General features: G+C 44.9%; 1 protein-coding gene across 2 annotated transcripts in view; it reads right to left on the reverse strand.

Annotated features, from left to right (window-relative positions):
• Positions 1-2,979: 2,979 nt before the first annotated feature.
• KNOP1 (lysine rich nucleolar protein 1) overlaps positions 2,980-23,623 on the reverse strand; it is a 130,771-nt gene continuing 110,127 nt past the window's right edge. For both annotated transcript variants that reach the window (XM_069647165.1, XM_069647164.1), the window contains one exon: positions 2,980-3,378. In XM_069647165.1, coding sequence (XP_069503266.1) covers positions 3,067-3,378 — 312 coding nt within the window. In that variant the 3' untranslated portion in view covers positions 2,980-3,066. The remainder of the gene's footprint in view (positions 3,379-23,623) is intronic.

Below are 23,623 nucleotides of genomic sequence, written 5' to 3' on the forward strand. Positions count from 1 at the left end.
CCTGCGGCGCCGGAAACGACGGGCGCGAGGGCTCTTGAGGAGCCTTGTCAGCGACACCGTCACTCTCGTCGTCGCCCTCGTCGGGATCCCTCCCGATGGGCTGGACCTCTTCCACGACTTCGATGAGCTCTTCTTCAGAGGTCGTGTCCGTATCCACGATGGCAACCAGCCCCTCCCCCACCTTTTCCAACGAGGACTTCGTGGGGGTCTTCTCAATGGGCCTGAAAGACGACTCCCTCCACGGTGGCAGGAAGACTCTGGGTCCTGAGGGCGCCTCTACTGGTGTAGCCTCCACAGGCTGAGCCAGGGCCGCAGCGACCTCCTCAGGGCCTTCACCTTGGGGGGAGGGTCCGAGCCTCGCTTCCCCTCTGCCGGAATCTTCGAGATCGACCGGGGCCTCTCCAGAAGCTTCGCCGGGTTCTCGGACTTCCTCTTACCCAAGCCAGAGCGTTGGCTCGTGGTTGATGGCGCCGGGGAGGATGCGCCCTGCCTGGCAGCCAAGGAGCCCGACCGTTCGGCGCTCCCGGTGCCCGCGGACTCGCGGTGCTTAGCCTTTTGTTGGGCCCCTGTCGCCGGGGCACCCTCACAGAACTTAGAAGACCGCTCGGACTTCTTCTTGTTCTTCTTCTTCTCGCCCGACGGGCTCTTCCCTTCCAGCCAGTTGGCGAGACGGAGGTGGCGATCCTTCATGGTCCGCTCCGACATGTTCCCACAAAACGCACAGTCCTTCTCCTTGTGCGTCTTGTCCTCATGGAGACAGTAGAGGCATAACGAATGCTCGTCCTCCTTGAAAACATTCTGAAGCTGGCATCCACGGCAGGTCCTGAACAGCTTCCCGGGCGTCAAGCTTCCTTTCTCCTGGGCCATGTCCGGGGTAGGCCTCGGAACTTCTGGAATCCTCCAAAAGCGTAACTCGAAGAAATCTTACCCTTGAGGGGCGTAGAAAACTCCGAAACGGATCCCCGTTGATCGGATGTAGAAACGGTGGAGCTTGAGGCTCTATTTAACCGAAAAATTAGAAAAATCTCCTGAAAAAGCGCGAAAACGCAGCAAAAGCTCGAGAGCTACAGCACGAGGACTCCCAACACTTGAACGTGCGGTAAAAATCTGAGGATGGCTGCCGGAGGCGGGGCTTAGGGAGAGGGCAGTCATTGGCTGGGGGCAGTATGACCCAGAGACCAGTGATTGGTTACTACTAAGAAAGACAGATCAGAAACGAAACTGATACTGATTTTTTTCTATACTGAGGATTCCCGGCCTGACGACGGGGAATATTCATGAGCATGTGAATCCATGACAGACCCCATGCTGGAGAAGGACTCCTCAGTTAAGGTGCGCATTGATGGAAGGGGGAAACTGTCCCGATCGATTGGTACCTGCAGAGGAGTCAAACAAGGTTGTATTGTGGCAGCAACATTGTTTAAGCAATACTTAGCGAAAGCGTTTAATAATGTGAACCACTATCCAGTGAAAGTTGGCTCGCTGAAAATGAGTTGGCTTGGATACGCAGATCTGATCTTGCTTGATCATACACCTAAAGGTCTTCAGAGCCTGCTAGATGCATTATCAGTGTATGCGGAACTGAATGGACAGAGTAAACATAACCAAAACAAAGATAATGGCTTTCACTGGAAAGGCTAAACTGAAAAATAGCCCTGTTTGGACATTTAATAACACACATTTGGAGCAGGTTAAAAACTATAAATACTTGGATATTATAGTCAATGACAATTTAAATTGGTCTCTGCATTGGCTTGACACTAAGCTCGAGTACATGAAAATTGTACAGTCTATTAGTGCATTTATTGGGAGGAATGGGGGATGCTCTATTAACACTGTGCTGTTATACACCACTAAGATCATTCCCACCTTGATGTATGCTGTAGAGGTTTGGGGGCATCGCTATCATGATGAATTGTGCAAATTTGACGCTAAGATGCTTCGCATTTTCTTCCACATGCCAAAAGAACTCTCATCGAATTTATCAGACTCAAGTTTGACCTAAAAAGTATATGGGCAGTAATGACTGAAAAAATGGCAATGCAGTATGAAAGAGTGAGACTGCTTTGCAATGATACTATAATTGTTACTTACATAGATGCATTTGTAAAATTGGACAGACAAGCTAGAAAGGGACACTGAGCTGCATAATATTGTTACATCAACGGTGGCGGGCGGATTTTGAACATGGCACAAATGACTCCCATCCTGTGGAATGTAAACGCTGGCTCAAAAGGAAAGTCATGGATTATAGTTTAGAAACCGACCTCACTCAGTTGGCCACTAAACGCAATAGAACACCCTATGACCAATACAGAATGCAACGTGTAATTAAGCCTGTTTATATAACGGCTTACCTGAAAGTGGTATTGTGCGGCAATACCTGCTCCTAAAGTTTCATGTTAGTGAAGTCTTAGAGATCAGAGGTGCACGCATGGGGATCATCCAGAGTAGGCGTTTTTGTTGACTGTGTGGCAATACCATTATCGAAACACAAACATATTTTAGTGCTCTGCGAAAGCCGTGCCAACATTAGGCTCTCTTATGTTAAGTCATATCGAAATGATAGTAACACGACAGACCTGGCTGATATGTGGAGCAAATTTATGGATGGGAATGATATTAATTTTATGTTCTATATTACTACATTTTATTGGAATTGTAGGAATATTCTAAGTTATTCTATTAATATTGATGAATTCTCTTTATAGAATTGAAGAACTTGATTGTATATCAACTATTTATAGAAGTTTGTATTTCGAAAATGCACTGTATTGTGTGTTTTTATATACAAAGTCAATTCTTGGCTATATGTATATTAAATAAAAGAAAAAACAAAACATTTTAAGAAAAGGTTCCCTGATCTAAAAATGATTTCTTCACAATTCTGAGACAACCATTCATTTTGATTATTCACAGCATGTGTCAGAGCATTGAACAAGCAGTTTCTTTTTAAAGAAATTAAATTCAAAGCATACATTCCACTGAAAATATTGATATTTAATAGATTTTGAATTTCTTTTATAAAAATTAGAAAACAGGTTTGTTTTAACCCTTCCTCATCTTTCAATCATCAAATTTTAAAGACTTGGACTTATTTCTATCTATGAAAAACGTTTTCTTTGGTGATGGCTGGAATCCAAGTCCTATTCCTCGGTTTTGTTTTAGAGCCATGGCCTTATCAAATTCAGAGAGCAAGTTCTGCTTTAACGTCTCTTCTCCAGTCTTGTTCAAAGCCACATTTGGTTTTTCAATTCCTGCTGGCGAGAATGGCGTGAACGGGCTAGATTTCTTGAAGCCACCCATAAGTCTCAAGAATTTCATTTTCTGGTCTGGATTTTCAAAGGATGCTGTGTGCCACTGGCCAATTTTTGTATCCTGTTAAAAGAAAAATGAATTTATAATGAGTTACAATATACATGTACAGCAATTAAGAAAAGAAATACAAGGAGCGTGGGGAAAAGGTCACAGATCCTGAATAAAATAGAAAGGTGCAGCCTCACCCAACTCAATCACTATTCGTTAAGACGCCCATTGCTGACTAGTATTGGCCTTGTAAAGAACACTTGCCAATGTGATAGTTGAAGGTGATCCTTCTCCCTATCCCACATGATGAGAAGTTACTAGACCGATCCACCACAAATGTTAAATGCCAGAGTATGCAAGAACCATTGTGAGCAAAAACACATTCCTGCTTCCATGAATAAAACTATTCAAAGGGAGCAAGTGAAGTCCACCTTTTGGTCCATCAGTATCCTCTGTTTACTAGGTAATACATGGGAAACAAACAATTCTACACACCCAGAGGATACTAAAAGACTCAGCAGCTAATCTAATGTTGCACTTTGGAAGGCACTTTGCACCTTTTTCACAGGGCAAGGTTAAATCAGAATACAAAGTCTGACAGAAAATTGTATCTCCCTGGAAATATATCTGGAAAGTATTTCAAATGTTTCCATTGCTCATCTGTGTTATATAACAAAGTCCCTTGACTAATTCTAAGAACCACGAAACGGGGCTTTTCAGGGGGAACCAGTGAATCATAACCCTGGGACAGTCAGGTCGATCCCCTGTTGGTCCTCCATTTATCCCAGCTATAAGGCAAGGGACAGCCACAGGAGTATGGACCGACTAGGGGACCAACAAAACGAACACTTTGATTAGTTGGCACAAGATACTTCGAAAATTCATACTTCTACAATTTCAAATCACCTACATTTTCAAAGGCCCAGATAGACACATTACGAGTCCTGAATGTCCATGCATGATAAAATGCTGCTAGTTAAGTGTTTGCTGGTGACATGTTTACCCCACAAATTATGCAAACTTACGAACTGATTGTCTACTGGCAGAGTGCCATTGCAGATAAAATGTTGCAATTTTACAGACAGCAAGCACTCTTCACATTTAGAAAGGTTAGAGATACGGTCAAGAAATGTGCCAGTAACGGCTTCACACACTGATGAAGCAAGGCAATTGGTGTCCTTCGCTGTTCGCACTAGTCAATAACAGGGAGTAGATTCTAAAATGGTGGACAGGCCAGATAAAGTCTTAGCCTGGCCCCTAAACCCCAAATGAGCTTAGATGAACCTAGTAGAGGTAGCCAAACTCAGTGCCTCACCAATTTCTGAACACAGTTGCAGAACTTAGAGTCCAGCCCGGGGGGCGGGGTGCAGTGCGTCATTAACCCAGGGATCCCAGCCCGTCACTCTGGGTTGTAGGAGAAGGAAGTTTGAAGTGAAAAGAATGAAGTGTTCAGAAAATGATAAGTCAGGATGGTATTGCCGGATTCTACCTTTCCCATGTTTTAAGCACGGGACAAGGCAGGACTTCTGAGCACAGCACACTCCAAGGCCTCTCCAGACGAGGTTCCCAATTCCATTCAATGATACCAGGACCTTCAAGGCCAAGTCTCTCTTCTGCAAAGTCTCTTGCCTTAGAAGGTCTGCTGGATCAAAACAACAAAAGTTCCTTCGATGATCTTGCACCTTGGGCGATTGCTCTTCGGCCCTAGGATCTCCCTGCGCCGGGCTCGGATCCTTGTTGCAATGTGGGCCTCCCTCTGCCGGGTTCAGTACAGCCTTTTATTCAGAATATTAATACTATCACAATGTAGGATTTGCTACTCTTAGCTTTTCCCCTGGCATCCCTCCGTCGGGTTCACATAGCCATCTTTAACACAGTTCATGAATTTCTTCAATTCATGATTTGCTTCATCTCATCAGAAAGCGTGGTTTTCCCTTCCTTTAGCTTTCTTTACGGCATCCCTCTGCCGGGTTCACACTTGCCTTAGCGCACAATGTTCACAATCTCTTTAGAAAGCGGGGTCTCCATTCCCCTAGCATTCTTTTGGCAATGGGTCAGAAACTAGGGCCTTCTGGTACTTGCAGTTTCAACACAAAACAAAAGGGGCCAGCGAGAGTCCTTCGAATGAGCACTCCTGTGGCACCTGACCACTCTGCAGCTGGTTCTTCTCGGGGCTTTCCCAAAAGTTCAAACATACACAAGTTCTTTGTTCACAAGTTTCTTGCATTCACATAATGTTGCCGATTACAACCTTGGGCTCATCACAGTTCGGTTTGCTCTCAGCTTTCTCTGACTCACCGGCTGTGCTGTACCCGTTGGCTTGCCTTTCTTCTGGAGTCAAGGACGGTACCAAGGTGGTCAGCATGCTTCCCTGCCTGCGCTATCAATGCGGGAGGCCCTGCGTAGCGTTGATATCTGTTACTCCACACGTCAGCTGTATATCCTGGTCTTATGTTCCCTTTTCCGGAGGCTTCGTGAGTATGGATTGAAAAGGGCAAGGGCACTTCCCTCCTTGTCGTTCTTTCAGCTTTTGCCACCTTTCGTCTCCGTTTGAACTGCTGTCCTGGAATAGCTGCTTCTTTGTGCAGTTGGCCTTGCTCGTAGTGTGCTCCCAAGCTCCGCCTTTTATCCTTGTGGGGAAGGTAAAGGACCGTCGGATGTGTGTGATTATCATCAACTGCCTGACCCTTTTGTTGGGAAATGTCAGGTAAACGACTCTGGTATTAGTTTGTTGTCTGCCACGATGTAAGAAAGTGTTTGTGTCGAAAAGGGGTGCGGGGTGGTTGGTTAACTTAGAAAGGTGAGCTTTGTAGGGTTTGTGAATTGAATAGGGGAGATCGTGGAAAGGGTTGTGTATTGTTACAACCGATTCGGAGTTCGGGAAATAATAATCAGAGGGGTGTGGCGGTGAATGATTAGGAGTATTTGGGTACGCAATGGTAGAACTGGGATTCTGGGAGATGTAGTATCCTAGAAGAAAGGGTTTTGAGTTTCTATTGGATTTACCAGATATGGAGGTGTCGTTGGATTTGGGTAAGGGAGATTCTTTGAGTGGAAGGGAGGTAGATGTGGAATAACCAAGATAGGCCTCAGGGACTTCGTCCTCCTCGCCTTCGTGCCTGGTATAATACAGCATCTCACCTGGGGTATTTCCCCAAGCACAACCCAGGGCATCCCTACCCAGGTGATTCTCCCTCGCTGGTCTGCCCCCAGGGTTGAGATCTGAGAGCGTCAGCCCTTCCCTGGCCACCTGAATAAGGGAATCTCGAGGTCTATTTTGGAGAATACCCTCAGGTTTCTTTCAATTCCGAGATAGACGAGTAAACAAGATGCCTTTCCAATGTTTTAATTCTACCAAAGATGGCAGACATTGGGGCCATTTAAGACATACAAGTAGCGGTCTAGCTGGACTGGTCACAGTGTCTTTTCCGATACGCGACAGCTCTCTCAATTTAAGAACGACTCCTGAAAAGTGCAACTTTTTGCTTCTTTTTAATGTTTGGAGCAAGCCATAACATGGCAGTGCGGGTGAGAATTTATATTTACACTCCTATGTGGGCCTTATTTTTAATAAGGCGGAAAAATTGGGAAACACATATTAAATCCACCACCGAGAGAGCTACAGCCCCGATGGAAGGATTAGTGAAGTTTTATTATACATTTGGCGCCCGTATTTTAGAACATTTTTGGGATGTTTATAGAGTTAAATTGGGGTCAATGCTATTGTATGGGAGCAAGATCTTGGGATATGCCAAATGTCAAATCAATTGACGGTGGCCCAGAATAAAATGTTGAAAATATTTACGGGCCTCCCACCGAGTGCACCTAACAGTGTTGTTAGGTTGGAATTGCGGGTCCCTGTCACCATGGCGAACTTGAGGCTGGAAGACGCATGTTTTAGATTTTAAAAAACTAAATGCACTTGCTTAGATATTGAACTCGGAAGTAAAAAGGAAATATACATGGTCCAATGAGGGCTGCAATCTTTTATCTACGTGGGTTGTCATGAAGCAAAGAAATGACTACTAGATTTCAGAAAGACTAAGGAGATAATCCAGAAAGCCATGCCAAAGGACAGGGAAATGGGTAGGAAAAGGTGGGTACTTTATCCTTACTAAACCTCTCTTGCAGATCTGAATAGGAAAGAGGGTGGGATGGCTTAGTAAGGGCGAACGGGAAAAAGAGCGAGAGCTGTGATGTGCTGTTGGCATCCTCAGTTCGGTTACACAGTTTGCTGAGCTTAGGTGTGCTTTGAGCTTAGGTGTGCTTTACGGTTGGTAGCTGTCATGTGTTGTTGTGCGAGGCTTTGTGTGTTATCTTTTGTTGTTGCGATGTAGTGAAGTGCATGCAGTTTGTAGTGCTTTGGAGATGTGGTTGTGTAGAGTGTGAGAGGTGTATGCAGAGGGGTGATATTGTTTAGTGGGGTTGGTTAGTGGCATCGCTATTTTGAAGCGACGCATCCTAATCTTCACAAACCAGTGTAGATGTGGGGCAATGCTAATCTTTACAATTATATCTAGATGTGATGCAAGCTGACATTCACGATTCTGAGTAGATGTGACAGGCTAATCTTTACGATTTTATCTGGATGTGACGCAAGCTAGTTTTACAATTCTGTCTACATATGACATGAGCTAGTATTACAATTCTGATTAGATGTGACGCAATGCTAATCTTCACAATTCTGTTTATATGTGACGCAATGCTAGTGTTCGCAATTCTGTTTAGATGTGACGTGAGCTAGTATTACAATTCTCTCTAGATGTGATGGCGGCTAATCTTTACAATTCTGTCTGGGTATGACGCAGGCTAGCATTCCGGTTTTGTCTGGATATGACGCAAGTTATTATTACATCTCTGTCTATATATGACACAAGCCAATCTTCACAATTCTGGCTGGATATGTCTAGATGTGGTGCAAGCTGACATTCACAAATCTGTCAATATGCAACGCAAGCTAATCTTTACAATCCTGTCTAGGTGTGGTGCAAGCTGACATTCTCAATTCTGTCTAGATATGACGCAAGCTTTAATTACATCTCTGTCTATATATGACACAAGCTAATCTTCACAATTCTGGCTGGATATGATAAGCTAGTATACAGTTCTGTCTAGATATGATGCAAGCTAATCTTCACAATTCTGTCTAGATATGACGCAAGCTAGTATTACTGTACTTTCTAGATATGACGCAAGCTAATCTTCATAATTCAGTCTAGATATGAAACAAGCTAGTATTACAGTTCTGTCTAGATATGACATAATGCTGGTCTTCACAATTCAGTCTAATTGTGACGCTGGCTCATATATGCAATTTTGTCTGACTAGCTAGCACAGAGTATAGTCTACCTAATTGTGAGATATTGCTCACTAATAGTTATCTTGATGTGCGAGATCTGGCACAATTAGTCTATCTAGCACAATCTGGCTAAATGCGAAATACTGCTATCTGACACAATCAGGCTAAATGTGAGATCCTGCTATCTGGTGCAATCAGGCTAAATGCAAAATGCTTCTATATGCACAATCAAGCTAAATGCAACATGCTGCTATCTGACACAATCAGGCTATCTGGCACAATCAGGCTTTAAACTCCTGCTATCTGGCACAATCAGGCTAAATGTGAAATCCTGCTATCTGGCACAATCAGGCTAAATGTGAAATGCTATCTGACACAATCAGGCTATCTGGCACAATCAGGTTAAATGCGAGATACTGCTATCTGGCGCAATAAGGTTAAATGCAAAATGCTGCTATCTGACACAATCAGGGTAAATGTAAGATCCTGCTATCTGGTGCAATCAGGCTAAATGCAAAATGCTGCTATCTGCACAATCAAGCTAAATGCAAAATGCTGCTATCTGACACAATCAGGCTATCTGGCACAATCAGGCTTAATGCGAGATCCTGCTATCTGGCACAATCAGCCTAAATGCAAAATGCTGCTATCTGACACAATCAGGCTATCTGGCACAATCAGGCTAAATACGAGATCCTGCTATCTGGCGCAATCGGACTAAATGCAAAATGCTGCTATCTGCACAATCAGGCGAAATGCTGCTATCTGACACAATCAGGCTATATGGCACAATCAGGCTAAATGCGAGATCCTGCTATCTGACGCAATCAGGCTAAATGCAAAATGCTGCTATCTGCACTATTAGGCTAAATGCAAAATCCCGCTATTTGGCACAATCAGGCTGAATGTGAAATGCTGCTATCTTGCACAATCAGGCTAAATGTGAGATCCAGCTATCTGGCACAATCAGGCTAAATGCAAAATGCTGCTGAAACAGTCAGGCTATCTGGCACAATCAGGCTAAATGTGAGATCCTGCTATCTGGTTAATCAGGCTAAATGCAAAATGCTGCTTTCTGGACAATCAGCCTAAATGCAAAATGCTGCAATCTGACATAATCAGGCTATCTGGCACAATCAAGCTAAATGCGATATCCTGCTATCTGGCGCAATCAGGCTAAATATTGTTATGTTAATAGTATTTATACCACATACTATCAATGCCGGAGTGGTTCCACTGGCGCTCTGGCGGGTCTGAAAGTTAAGAGGGTAGGATCGGTTAGTAGGGTGTTGCAGGATAAAGGTAGAGCGAGATTTGAGGTGTTCTATTGGCAGTTTCAGTTCGGTTAGCACCGTTCGCTGAGCATGGGTGCGGTTTCCGGATTCGTGGGCTTCCATGCGCTGTTGTGCGATTCTATGTGTGGCTTGTTTGTTGTTACAGTGAAGTGCTTGAGGTTTGCGGTGCGGGAGAGTGTTTGTTTTGAGATTGAGAGGCATGTGACAAGAGTTGAGGTATTAGCGGTTGGGCTAGTGGGGTTATCTCGTTCTTTTGGGCATCTGTTTTGTGTTTCTGTCTATGGTCTTGCTGTCTGTTGGAGCATTCCCCTGTGGTTCATTCCCCGGTTCTGCACGAGGGGGCGGCCTATCTCTGGGGCTATCTAGTGCTGCGTGGGAGGGACAGGCGGTGAGGATCTCCCTCACCCAGGGTTGAGATTGCTAAGGTTATCAGTTGTTTTTTGGTCATAAGAGTGCTCTGTCTAGCATCGTCCCTTTGTTCCTAGAGGGTGATCCGATGGCGATAGAATTTAAGTATATGCGTACTGTAGGGGATGGCTGGATGGGTGTTGTGAAGGAGGGAGAGTCTGGACTAAGAGAACCTGAATCACCATGAAGGTAAGTTTTCATTGCTCTGTCGCCCTGGCTCTCCCTCCTTCCCAACTGATTGCGACCAGACTAAAAAGCGTTAGAATAAGTAAGGGTGGAGGAGACAGCATGTACAGGATTTAGGCAAACAAGTTGCAGAGCACCTCTTGGCCGAATCTTGCATAATTTCTAGAAGATGTATCCATAGCATAGTGCTTGCAAAAATCAAGCAGAGTAGCCCAGGAAGCCGCTTTACAGATGTCTAGAATGGGAATGGCTCTAGTAGAATGAGCCTGAAGTCTCTCCTGAGTCGCGTGCCCTTTCATGTTGTAAGTCTTGGAGATACTGGAGACAACCCATCTAGCGATGGAAGCTTTAGCTGCCTTTTTGCCAGGAGAAAAGAGCTGGTCTGCTTTTCTAAATGGTTTGGTCCTTTCTAGATAGAATTTTAAAGTTCTTACAAGATCTAGGTTATGTAATGTTTCTTCGGCCCCAGACGCGTGCGGTCTAGGAAGAAAAACGGGAAGACATATTTCCTGGTTTAAATGAAAGTCGGAGACCACCTTGGGTAGAAAGGAGGGGGCTGTACGTAGGACAACTTTGTCCTTATGGAACACTATATATGATTCTTTTGAGGAGAGAGCCTGGAGCTCTCCAAATCTTCTAGCCGAAGTAATGGCTACTAAGAATGCAGTTTTCCAATTTAGAAATTCTAATTGACATGAGGCCATAGGCTCAAATGGTTTTTGCATTAGGGCTAATAATACCAGGCTGGGATCCCACTGAGGTGGAGATTCACAAATCGGGGGATGTAAATGTAAAAGGCCCTCGAAGTGCCTTTTAATAGCTTTGTTGGAAAGAGGGAAAGACTTATGTTCTCTGTTCAGGTAAGCACCAATAGCTGATAAGTAGTGTTTGCACGTGTCTACTTTGACACCAGTGGAAACTAGATAAGACATGAAGGACATGACATTATCAATAGAGGCCTTTAGAGGGTTAAGGTCTTGGTCCAAGGCCCAGTGACAGAAACGTAACCATTTGCTACGAAATTGTTTCTTAGTAGAAGCTGACATGATAGTTATGTTTTGTTCTGACGAATATAAGTGGGAAAAGGCTAGTTTTTCAGGAAGCAAGCCTTCAAGTTCAGCAATTGAGTGTAGGGGTGAAGTACTTGCCCTTTCTGTTGAGTCAAAAGATCGCTCGATGATGGAAGACCTAATGGGGAAGTCCCTGCTAACTCCAGAAGGTCTGGAAACCAGACCCGGCGAGTCCAGAACGGGACTTATAGAATCACTGTGAGATTCTGTGACATTTTGAATTTGAGTAATATTTAGTGAATTAATGGGAGAGGTGGGAACGCATATAGTGTTAGATTGACCGATCCAGATGTAGAGCATCTCCAAGAGATTGAAGCCCCTGACCTTACCCTGATGCAAACTTACGACACAGAGTTGTGCTGGTTGGCAAAGAGGTCTACTGATGGATGGCTCCACTTCTGAACTATACTGTTTCAGCTCCCACTCGTGCGGAGCAGACTGTAACCTACTTAGTTTGTCTGCAAGGATGTTCTTCTTTCCATCCAGATGGGACACCAACAAGAACATTTGATTTTGAATGCCCAATACCAAATAGTCTCTGCTAGGAGACACGGGAGAAGGGAACGAGGAGCTTCTCCCGGAAGGATCCCGTCCAATTTCTTTGGGATCAGGAAGTAAAAAGGGTAAAATACCAGACCTACCTTCTTCTTGAGGAACCAACTCTATCGCTCCTGGGAAGAGGAGTTGGTGGATCTCTTCCAGGAGCTCTAGGGATGATTTTTGGAGCTTTGGAGGATAGGAAGGTGGAATAGCCGGAAGGGCGAGGCAGTAACCATGCTGAATAATATTCAGAACCCATTCCTCGTGAGTAATGGTTTTCCAAAAAGGGAGGGAGTTGGAAAACCTTCCTGCTACCGGGGATGTATGCTCCTTGATGATAGTTGGAGAGGAAGGTATGTACATGTCCGGAAGGAAGTAAAATATACTTCTTTTGCTCTTGAGCAGAATTCGAGGAAGGGGGGAGGTCCCGACTTAAGACTTGGGTCTATAGCTTCTCTTTTTCGAAGAGTAGTAAGACTTAGCAGAAGTGGAAGAACCACTGTTTCCTTGTGGATGTGGTTTAAATGATTTTCAATTTTGGCTGTTTCACCGAAATTGAGCTAAGGGTTTTAGCTGCTGTGACACTGGCCTTACATTTCTGTAGGACCTCATTTGTGGATGAGTCAAACAGTGTTTTGCCATCGAATGGAAGGTCAAGCACTTTCTCCTGGATATCTTGGTGAAGGGAAGAGGCTGACAAATATGCATGCCTACGCATGCAGACTGCACTAGTGACTGCTCTTGCTGTTGTGTCACTTGAAGCTGTTGGATAGCAGCTTCTCTACCCTCTGAAATCCAGAAGGAAAATACGTCTGCAGCCTCCTGAGGGAGCATGCTGATGAAGCATTCAAGATTATTCCAATTAAGGATATTACATCCCGCCAAAACTGTAGCAGTGTTAACCTGCCTAAGTTCTAAGGTAGAGTTGGTATTAGACTTCTTACCTTGAGTCTCCCATGCTTTTGTGTTTTTGTTTAGCGCTGGAGATGGAGAAGTGCCTTTACCCTTTGTGCTAAGGGCAACTGAGACTACTGCCGATTGAGCCGTAAGATTGCCCAGGAGTATGAAAGGTTCATCCTTAGGCACCTTGTATTTGTTATCTAGGGCTGTGGAGATGTGTGGATCAGAATGAGGCTTTCCCAACGAGCTAGACCTTGTTCTAAAACAGACAATTCCATGGGAAGTGGAACTTTGTTGAGATGGCAGTTTCCCATCAGTCGTTCAGGCTTATCCTTTGGAAGGATTTCTAGGGCCTGCATGGCTTTAGTCACAATGCCATGAAACACCTTAGATGGAGACTGAGTGGTGTCATCCTCTGAATCAGAGTCAGAGTCCTTTGAAATTTCTGTTTTTTGGGAGGAGGAGCAGAGTCCTCGTTGTCCACTGGTACCGTGATTGGCTCGGGAATAGGATTGATGGGTACCAATCCATGAGGTAGCATAGGTGACATTTTGTCCTTGATGCGTTGAACCAGAACTTCTAGGAAGGGCTCAGAAAACATGATTTCCAGCAATTTATTGGTGATGTTGTTCGCAATTTGGGGAGGGGTAGGTTGAGGGTCTTCTAATCTGATAGGAGAAGTTGAAGAGTCAGCCCTGTTAGGCGGTTGGCTAGGATTGTAGCTGTTCAAAACCACGGGTCTAGGCACCTGGACATTGGTTACAACCAGCAGTGGTCCAGGTTGTGTTGGTACCAGAGTATGTTGACACAAATTGTCATCAGACTGAGGAGAAAATTGAGGTAAAATGTGAGGAGGCTGAGCTCTCACAGGAGTACGGAATAATTGTTCCGGTGGAACCGTAAACAATTTTGAAGCATCAAAGTCTTCTGAGTCAGAAATTAGAGTAGAAATATCCTTCTGACTCTCCTTTTCCGAGCCCGAGACAGAAGCCAAATGAGATTGCTTCAGTTTGTGCTTTTTTTGGAGGATTCGGTACTGACTAGATCTCGAATGCGAGTGCTTATGCCTCTTGTGAGAGGACTTATGTGATATCCTCGGTATTGATGGAGCTTGAAAGCTCAACAGCGGTAGTAGAGGGTAAATCCTTTTCTTTCGGTACCGAAGTAACAGAAGTTTTACATGCAGAAGCTGACTTGGCTTTGTCCAGTACAGGGGAATCGGAGTGGACCGAATCAACCCCGGAGGCACGGGCCACTTTGCATGTACCCGTGCCTGTTCGGCTTACCGAGGCAATAAAGGGTTTTCCTGGTACCGTCGTTATTTTGTCTGGTGTAAATAACTCTTCCAGTACCGGGTGGGTCTTCTGAGACCCCTTCCCACCTGGAGGTCCTAACACTTTCCCACCAGGAGGTACTAGTGCTTTCCCACCCAGAGATACTTTCAGGTGAATACGCTGGGGGTTTCCCTCGAACAGTCCCGTGAAGACTCCAGAACTGAGGAGGCAGTCTTCCCCTGGGTACCGGCGGCCGGTGCCGAAATCAATACCTCACCTGAAGGTACAGTCCCCCCTCTTACCAATGTCAGCCTCCCTCCTGTTCCAAACAAAGTCTTCGGTCATCTTTGGTACCGGTACCAGCTGTGACATGGAGAGACGACGAGTCCGCAGAGACCTTGGATGAAACCCACAGCAAAAGACGTAGCTATTCAGGGTGTGATGTATAACCAAACAGGGGACGCAGGCATGATGGGGATGGGGATGGGCAGCAGAAAAACGCTTCCAGCAATGAATTCACTGCTTGAAACCTGTCGGATACGGCATGCATAGAGGGAGGCACCACGAATTTAAATAAATAAAATAAAGAACCAATCACTAAGAAAAAAGGGGATGGACAGCAGAAAAGAAATGCCCCAAAAAGGGAGTCGCAGTGCAGCAAAATTTCCGACCTGCCCAGTAGGCGGAAAAACAGGAACTGGGTGTGGAACGTTGGTGATGTAGGGGTAAGGTGAGGGCCCGGAGCTCGGCGGGACGCACGCGTGATGTAGGACCTACCTGTTAAAGGGACAGCTATCTTTTTCAGCTAGCTTTTCTGGCCCGCCTGCGGATGCAGACGTTCCCAACCAGTTGGGAAGGAGGGAGAGCCAGGACCGAAAAATTGTGTTCTACTGAAAAAGTGGCTGAAACCCCATTTCTTGATGGCTAAAACCTGAACCATTTACACTTAATAATGAATTATAGTGATGAGAACTTCATTTTTAATTTATTTGACTATGTTAGGGAAGCACACCATCAGGAATTTCTACCTGGAAGTCGGACCCTGTAATTGTATCTGCCTAATATTACTATTTAATAAATGTTGTGTGTACCAAACTCGGTGCAACTGTTTTAGTTCAATTTTTATGAGAACAGTTTTTGTGTTGTATGTAGCTAAAAGAGAAACTAGCCTACTACCTGTTGCACCTCCTCAGAGGTATTCTTCCTTTTCTCACTTTCTCCCAGAAGCTCACTGTCTCCAGAGTCCTGGTTCGCTCTAGGCTGGACTACTCCAACAGCCTCTTTCTCAATCTGGCTTCCACTCTCCGCCCTCTGCAACTAATCCAGAAAAGGACTGCAAGGACTTATCCTGGGCATCAACCCCAGGGACTGTATCTCTCCAGCCCTGAAATCTCTCCACTGGCTCCCGGCTGCAAGGATCAAGTTCAAGACGCCCTGCATCGTCCACAAGGCTTTCTGGGGCCAGAGCCCGCACTACATCCAACTCTCTCTTCCAAAATACCTTCCTTCTCGAGCCCTTTGCTCAGCTACCTCCAACTCTCTTAGGGTCTGACGCTTCTCCAGGCAGAGAGTGAGGGGTTGTTCACTCCCCTCTGCAGGTGCCTCCTTCTGGAATGGCCTCACTTCCCCTCTCAAACTTGAGCTGGACCACCCGATGCTCCGGAAGCAGCTCAAGACCTTCCTTTTCTCCTCTGCTTTCTCTCTCTCCCTCCCTCGCCTGCTGACCTACCTACCTACCTATCTGCTGCACCGACTGGTTGCTTGGTACCCTCAGAGTCTTTTTGGGGAAAATGCTCCTTCATGACCAGTCTCCGCTGCACTGCCTCGGGGCCTACCATGCAACATTTACAGTCCCCTGCCTCCTTGCACTTAGCCAGAGCCGCGCTGCCCTGGCTGCACTTACTCAGAGCAATACTGCCCTGACTGTACTTTCCCCTTTCCTCTCCCCCTGCACTTTGCATTGTCGCACTTGCGCATTCAGAATGACACAAGGCCTAGTAAGATCGTCGTCTTGTCCTCCCCTCACTTGTCTTGTCGCGCCTAGAAACACTTGTGTACGTGCGCGTTATAAATGACATACAATATTTATTAACAGGATCGATAGTTTGATATATTTTATAAGTATTACGTGTGGTTCCATCGAGATTGCAAACTAAAAAAGACAGTTAACATATAATATTTACACATATTATTGGGACTATAGGATTTTGTTAACAGGTGACACGGTTATTTTTGGACATACAATATACATTTTTGTGTTTAGATTTGCACAATTTTCAAAAGAGGGGCTGACATCCATCTGTGCTATTATTGAAGGCGTCAGGTAAAATGGGATTTGTGAAGTCGAACATTAATGTTTTAGAAAACTGTTCAAAATGTAGATTTGTTCTATTGTTTACCTTTTGGGGGATACACGTTTTGCTTACAGGAAGAAAATATTGGTTTTAAGAGTCAGAAACAAGGTGTCTATGGTGTTTTGCAGTTGATGATTTGAATGTAAAACTATAATACAGCAGGGACCCCTGAAACACCTCACGAAGAGCAGGGTAAATATGTAGATACAATGAGGAAATTCTTTGTGCGTAAAGAATGCCATTTGTTATTTGTTTTTAGCATCTTCTAAAGCAAATATACACCCATTCTTTTTAGAACCAATATCTTTTTTATATTGTTTATTCATTTTTATTTACATAAACCTTTTGGTTGCATCAATTGTTATGGTACTGAATTCAAAAAGCATTTTAAAAATGCGTGCACTACATCTAAAAAATACATAGGAAACATTCATAAAATGTTCTATACAGTCAATACATAGAAAACCTACATGAAATATTCAATACATCTTCCACAAGCGAAGTGCAAATTGTAAGACAGAAAATGTAGTACTTGACATAGTTCATTTAGTGCAACTGGATGTACGTATAAACTATAGTTATAAAGTACATAGTATGTCCACTAATTTGTGGGCATTGGAACAAATATTGGATAAGTATTTGATATGCACTAAGCACTTAGTTGCAGATGTGGCACTGGATCCAATATTCGATAAGCATTTGGCACTACAACCGCCGAACCACAGACAACGTGCGAAACACTGACTACAGCAAGACTCACCTGCTTAGAACCAATCACTGAACACATCTTCTGCACACGGGTCAAGGACACCAACCTTGCAGGATCTCCAAGGGACCCTTGTTCCCCAGGAATCCTATACTACAGAAAACCCAGCGGCATACTTCCGGAACCTAATGAACCGGTCACTCAAAACAGGAATCGTACCAACTGCCTTCAAATTAGCATACATCAAACCACTAGTTAAAACGGAATCAGAAAGTGCAGAAGACCCAAGAAACTACAGACCGATATCCATCCTGCCCTACACAGCGGAGATCCTGGAGAACCCGGTTTACAGGATCCTATTTAAATACGTTGAAACAAATGGAACACACGACCGGTCACAAGTTGGGTTCAGGCCAATGAGAGGAACAGAATCAGCACTCCTATCGATATGGGACGACCTGGAAATAAATGCAGACAACGGTGCCCAATCTGCCCTCATATTATTGGACATATCTGCGGCTTTCGACACAATTAGCCACGCAACACTAATAAAAAGACTGATGCAATGTGGCACATAGGAATCCGCATTAACGTGGTGGCTTTCCTCATCTCTCACAAATCGAACCAAAAGAACCTACTTACAACCTTTCATCTCAAACACCGAAAACATCTGCCGAGTTCCACAGGGATCCAGTCCGTCTCCCCTGCTTTTCAACGTCTACATGTGCCCCCCTAATGAAAATTATTCAAACCCACGCACTAACCACCTACAACTACGCAGACGACACACAACTTATTCTGAAGTCGACCGCAACCCAGGAACCAAATAACTGCCTCAACAACTGCCTCACAGGCTTCTACAACTTGATAACAACAAACAACCACAAACTGAATGCAGCAAAAACTGAAAACAATGGCTCACCCACAGAAAACAACACAACCAATCCACAACTGAACTGGCCGGCGGGCAAGTTAACACAACCAGAGACTTCCAACGTGGTAAATAACCTAGAATACTCATGGACAATGTACTATCCCTGGAACCGCAAGTCAACACAATCACTTAAAAGTGCTTCTACCGGCTAAGACTACTCAGAGGATTGCTCCCATACCGCTCCTTTCCTCACAGAACACTTACAATTACATCCCCGATACTAACAAGAATTGACTACGCAAACAGCTTTTAACTAGGAATGCTGGAAAGACTCATCAAGAAACTCCAACGGGTCCAAATCACTGCATCCAGGATTCTACGAAGATTAAACGATGAGGCCACATCACTACAGCTCTGAAAAGCCTTCACTGGCTACCAGTAAAAAAAAAAAAAAAAAAAACCGCATCAAATTCAAAGACCTGTGCATCGCCCACAAGACACTACATCAGAGGTTTTCAAACTGTGGGGCGCGCACCTCAGGGGGGGGGGGGGGGGGGGTGCGCCAAAAGGATTTTTTTTTTTTTTAGATGGGAGGAAATGAGAAGGGGCAGCTCACATGGTCAGACTGGGCCATAAAACGATCTTAGGCACCAATGAAAAAATGGCCAGCAGTTGCAAATGGATATTCAGTGTTTAGTCACAGACTGTTTGAATAGTACCCAAGGGGTTGTTTTTTGTTCAAATGTAAACAAATGGTGATATTTAAAGAATATTTATTCAGCAACAATGGTCAAAACTACTAGCTGCATAGTGAAGTAACTCCTCAAACTGGCCAACATTGGCCCAAAAAGTACCCCATTTTTACTGGCCTACACTAGCATTTTGCATTTTTGGTACAGTCATCGCCCTATTGCCCTATAGGCCAGTCCAAGCCTGCCGGCTCATCCATAATGGGTGAGGGGGCGTCCACCCACTGGCCACCTCACCCATTATGGAGGAGCCGAGGAGCCAGCCCAGTGAAACACTGAACAGTCCCTCAGCTGCTTTTTCCAGCTGAGGGAGTGCTCCTGGGCTGGCTGAACTGTCAAAGGGAAACTCTGTTTGCCTTTGACAGTTAATTTCCGCAGCCGCACATGATCACTGAGCCATGCAACGCTGGGGGTGTTTTGCTTCGCCAGCCTTGCATTGCATTGCCCATTGGAAATGCTGGCTGGGCCACTGCATGTATGTATGTGCAAGGGGGTGCTCCTGCGCCTCCTCGCACATACAGGCAGAGCAACCTGGAGTGGGGCATTTTAGCAACCACGCGAGGTACGTTTATGGCGATTTATTTTTTATTTAAATGTGTATGGATGTGTGTATGCTTGTGTTATGGGACTGTGGTGGGAGCAGGGTGGGCGGCAGCACTGGGATAGTGGTGGGAGTAGGGTGGGGAGAGCCCAGGGTCTGTACTGGGAGTAGGGTGCGGTGACGGCACTCAAGAGTTCATAGCGATTTCTACATACTGTCCATCTGGCACTTTTGGTGGGGCCCGGCCTGCCCAAACTTTGTTCAGGGGGGGGGGGCAGGCCAAAAACGTTTGAAGACCACTGCACTACAGAGACAAGAAGCCTAATTCCTCCAAGCCAAGCTCAGCCATTACCAGCTAAGAAGGGACCTAAGATCAAGCGACGACCTACAAATGGAGAAATTTGGAGGAACAGCATTCTCACACTTAATTGCTAAACTATGGAACACAATGCCCAAAGAAATTAGAACCACAGAGGACCACATCACCTTCAGGAAACGACTCAAAATCTAGTTTTTTCAACAGACAATGACAAACGCAAAAGGGATATAGACAGCAAAAACATTGCAGTCTAAAAGAAACACACTAAGGGACCCAGTCACAGATAACAGCAGCAGAAAAAATAAAAGAGGACCAAAACAGCACCCCCGCCCATCCACCGGCCTTCTCCAAGCAACAGACAGACTCTGGGATAACACCCACGCGCAACAATTTTATGCACCAAGAAAACAGGTAAAGCATCACCCTAAACTTGCCCACCCATACAACTAGGGCCACATGGTCAGGCTCCAATGCCTCAAGTATTATAACACCAGTTGTGAACCCATTCTGCAGTCGACCGCATAACAGATCCAGAACTAATGATTAACCCAAAGGAGTAACCAGGAACACGCTGCGTACAACCAACCTCTGGCCCCCAAACCTGTAGGGGAAGTCAGCCTCCAGGCCTGGAGAGGAGGTGAGATTGGCAGACAGACCACAACCAAGAACGTTGGAAGTTACCATCAAGCAGCAACCAAACACTCACGCCAGAGGCATCGTCAAACTAACCAATTTACTAACCCACTTCTCCCCTTCCTGCTCCCTCAACATAACCTACACCACTATACATGACTAGGGATTAGCCACACTACACAGACACACCAAGAACTGATTTAATGCTCGCACCCCACCAACTTTGAGACTCTGGAAACAACACTAGAGGGAACACCCTTGAACATAGTCCATAAATTGATCAACATTACACAAATACACACACCAACACAATTCTTTCAAACACCTAACAGTTCATCTGTGACTCTGGATCCTTATGGATACAACTAACCAGTGCGCAGGACAGCAAGCCCCACCCTAACATCACACCACACACACACACACTAGCACACATCCGGGGCACTGAGTCCTACCCACATGATTACCTTTGCAGAGGGTCTCCCGGACCAACTCACACACTCAATACATTGCTCACAGATGCCAGTTAATCCTGGTTCGGAACCTATCCTATCCCCAATAGCACACCCAGCCCTCGTTTGTTGCAGAGCTACGTGAGCACCTGGAGACTGCCATTGGGTGGTAGCGGTGCGCAGTATAAAATCATCATAACATGCACAAAGCACATTAGTTGCAGATGTTTTGCCATTTGATAAAATAATGGACAAGTATCAAACATGCACTAAGCACTTTAGTTGCAGATGAATGTGGATAGGTATTAGATATGTGCTATAGCTGTGGATTTAACATATTAGCACTTGACAGATATTGAATGTCGCATATAAAGTATGAAGGATACATTGTGAACTGTGGATTACATATTTATATGATTGTGTCAAACAAAACACTATAGAACAGTACATTGGATATACATTAGGATTTTAACCAAAGATGAAATTTGGATGAGATATGCACTTTGGCTGTACATGATAAACTATTAGTACTCCATAGGATAGCCGATTCTGTTCCTCTCATTGGCCTGAAGCCAACTTGTGGCCAGTCGAGTATTCCACTGGTTTTAACGTATTTAAGTAGGATCTTGTAAACCTGGTTCTGCAGGATCTTCGTTGGGTAGAGCAGGTTGGATATCGGTCTGTAGTTGCTTGGATCTTCTGTGCAAGGGTTGTCAATCAATCCATTTAATCACATCTTTAAGCAGCACATAAATTACACAGAATACTCCAATTTATAATCCTAATACATTTTCAGGTAACAGTTGCAAATATTGATCATACACTTGCTCATTCACACGTGCACCCTCCCACACATACTCATACACGCATACATAAACAAAACATACATTAAATGGTATCAGGTAATGATATCGCCATATATATGGTCGCCGTAAATAATATTGCTGGGAAAATGTTGTGGCGATATTATTTGGGTGACCATGTATATGGGGACAGGGGAAAAAAAAAATGTAAAAAAAAAAGAACAAAAAAAAAAAGTTTGCGGGTTGCGGGGGTGTCCCCCGCATGTTCCATGCAATAATGTCGCTACAAAAAAACGGCCATTTTTCAGCGATATTTTTGCATGGCGAGATTTTTGTGGCGACATTATTACATGGAAACTATTAAATGTAATATTACCTTCAGCCACAGTCCGGAATGTACTGTTTGCTGCCAGCGCCTTGCGAAAGCCCTCTCGCTCCCACGCAGTTCAAACAGGAACCAGGAAGAAAAGATCGCTTACTGCTTCCTGCACATGAGCACATGAGGGGTGAAAAGTCAGCCTCCAGGCTGTCTGAATGTGCAGGAGCCCCTCTATGCACATTCAGAGGGGAAGTTACCCAGCCTTCACCCCTAATTGGTCATGCAAGGCTAAGGAAGCAAAACGGCCTTGGTTTGCATGGTCCATTGGACATGCACGCTGGGAAACTAACAACCAAAGGGGAACTTTCTTTCCCTTTTTTCAGTTTAAGCCGTTGCTCCTCCATAATGGGCGATGGTACAGGCAGGTTTGTGTCCTGTCGCCCATTATGGATGAGGCACCCCACCGTCCCTCTGTAACCTTCTTTGGGTTTTCTCAGCTACAGTGGTCAACTTGGTTTCTGGGTCCAGCTTGTCTCCTTATATCCAGAATCTGGTCTTGGGTGACCCCAGTCCTTCAATAAGGACACTTACAACATTTAAATTTGGAGTTGGGTGTACAATAGTGGGACCCTACCCCACATGGCAAGGTGGGGGGCTGGCAAACAAAGGACAGGTCATCTTGAACAGGACTTGAAACATGCTGAGAGGCCATTTTGAGTATATGATCCTCGTAAGTGCATTATCGTGGCTAAAAAGGCAGCTTGTGCTAATGCACCTGCAAAAAGAGTAAACATGCAATGATTGCCACCAGCTGTTCAGACGAAGTCTGGAAAGTAGCAAAAATTCTACTTAGCAAAGAAAAGGGGACACAAATTGTCCCCACAGCACTCCATGCAGGATGGGTTGTGCTGCTAAGCCAAAAAAAAAAAAACAGGTCTTAAAAAGGAGAGGAATACTTCTGCACTCGCAGACCATCTACCCAGTACATTCAAAATGACATTGCAAAAGGGGGTTTAGGGGCCCCTCTCATAAGACACCACATAAAGTGGAGGGTGTTAACATAGAAACGCATGGAATCCAAAACAAAAGGGAGCAGTCTCCCCAGAGGAGAACCTTAAAAAGAGGGTCCAGTGCCCCAAAACAAAACTGAATGCAAGATGTGAGTGAGAGTAAAAAAAAGCCCCACTCACCTTTAAAGTCAATGAAAACAATCGCAGTTATTCCAGCAGTAGAGATGGTAGGCTCCGAACAGGGAGGGTAAGATTTACAAATAGAAAATCTCCTTAACAACTTGCAACACTCCTACTCCAGGGAATCGGCTGAAGAGTCTGGGAGTTCTCCATAACTGTGGCCATGGAGAATGTTCTAGAAATAGAGCATCTGGAGCGGTCAACGATTGCAATGCTCCTTTCAGGCTCAGAGGCTTATTAAAGTAACTTGGGCCCCTACCAGCCAGACACTGGCCAGTTTATGGGCAGGATGTGTTTAGGACTGGATTGTCCAGCGCAATGTGCGGCAGATCAAGATTGCTGCAAAGCCCGCCAGAATCATGCTCGGTGGCCCAGAGAGAATGCCAAAGGTCTGAATTTATCTGAGGA

The sequence above is a fragment of the Ambystoma mexicanum genome, chromosome 2q, assembly GCF_040938575.1.
Source record: "Ambystoma mexicanum isolate Mex_15411 chromosome 2q, UKY_AmexF1_1, whole genome shotgun sequence".
Taxonomy (NCBI): Eukaryota; Metazoa; Chordata; class Amphibia; order Caudata; family Ambystomatidae; genus Ambystoma; species Ambystoma mexicanum.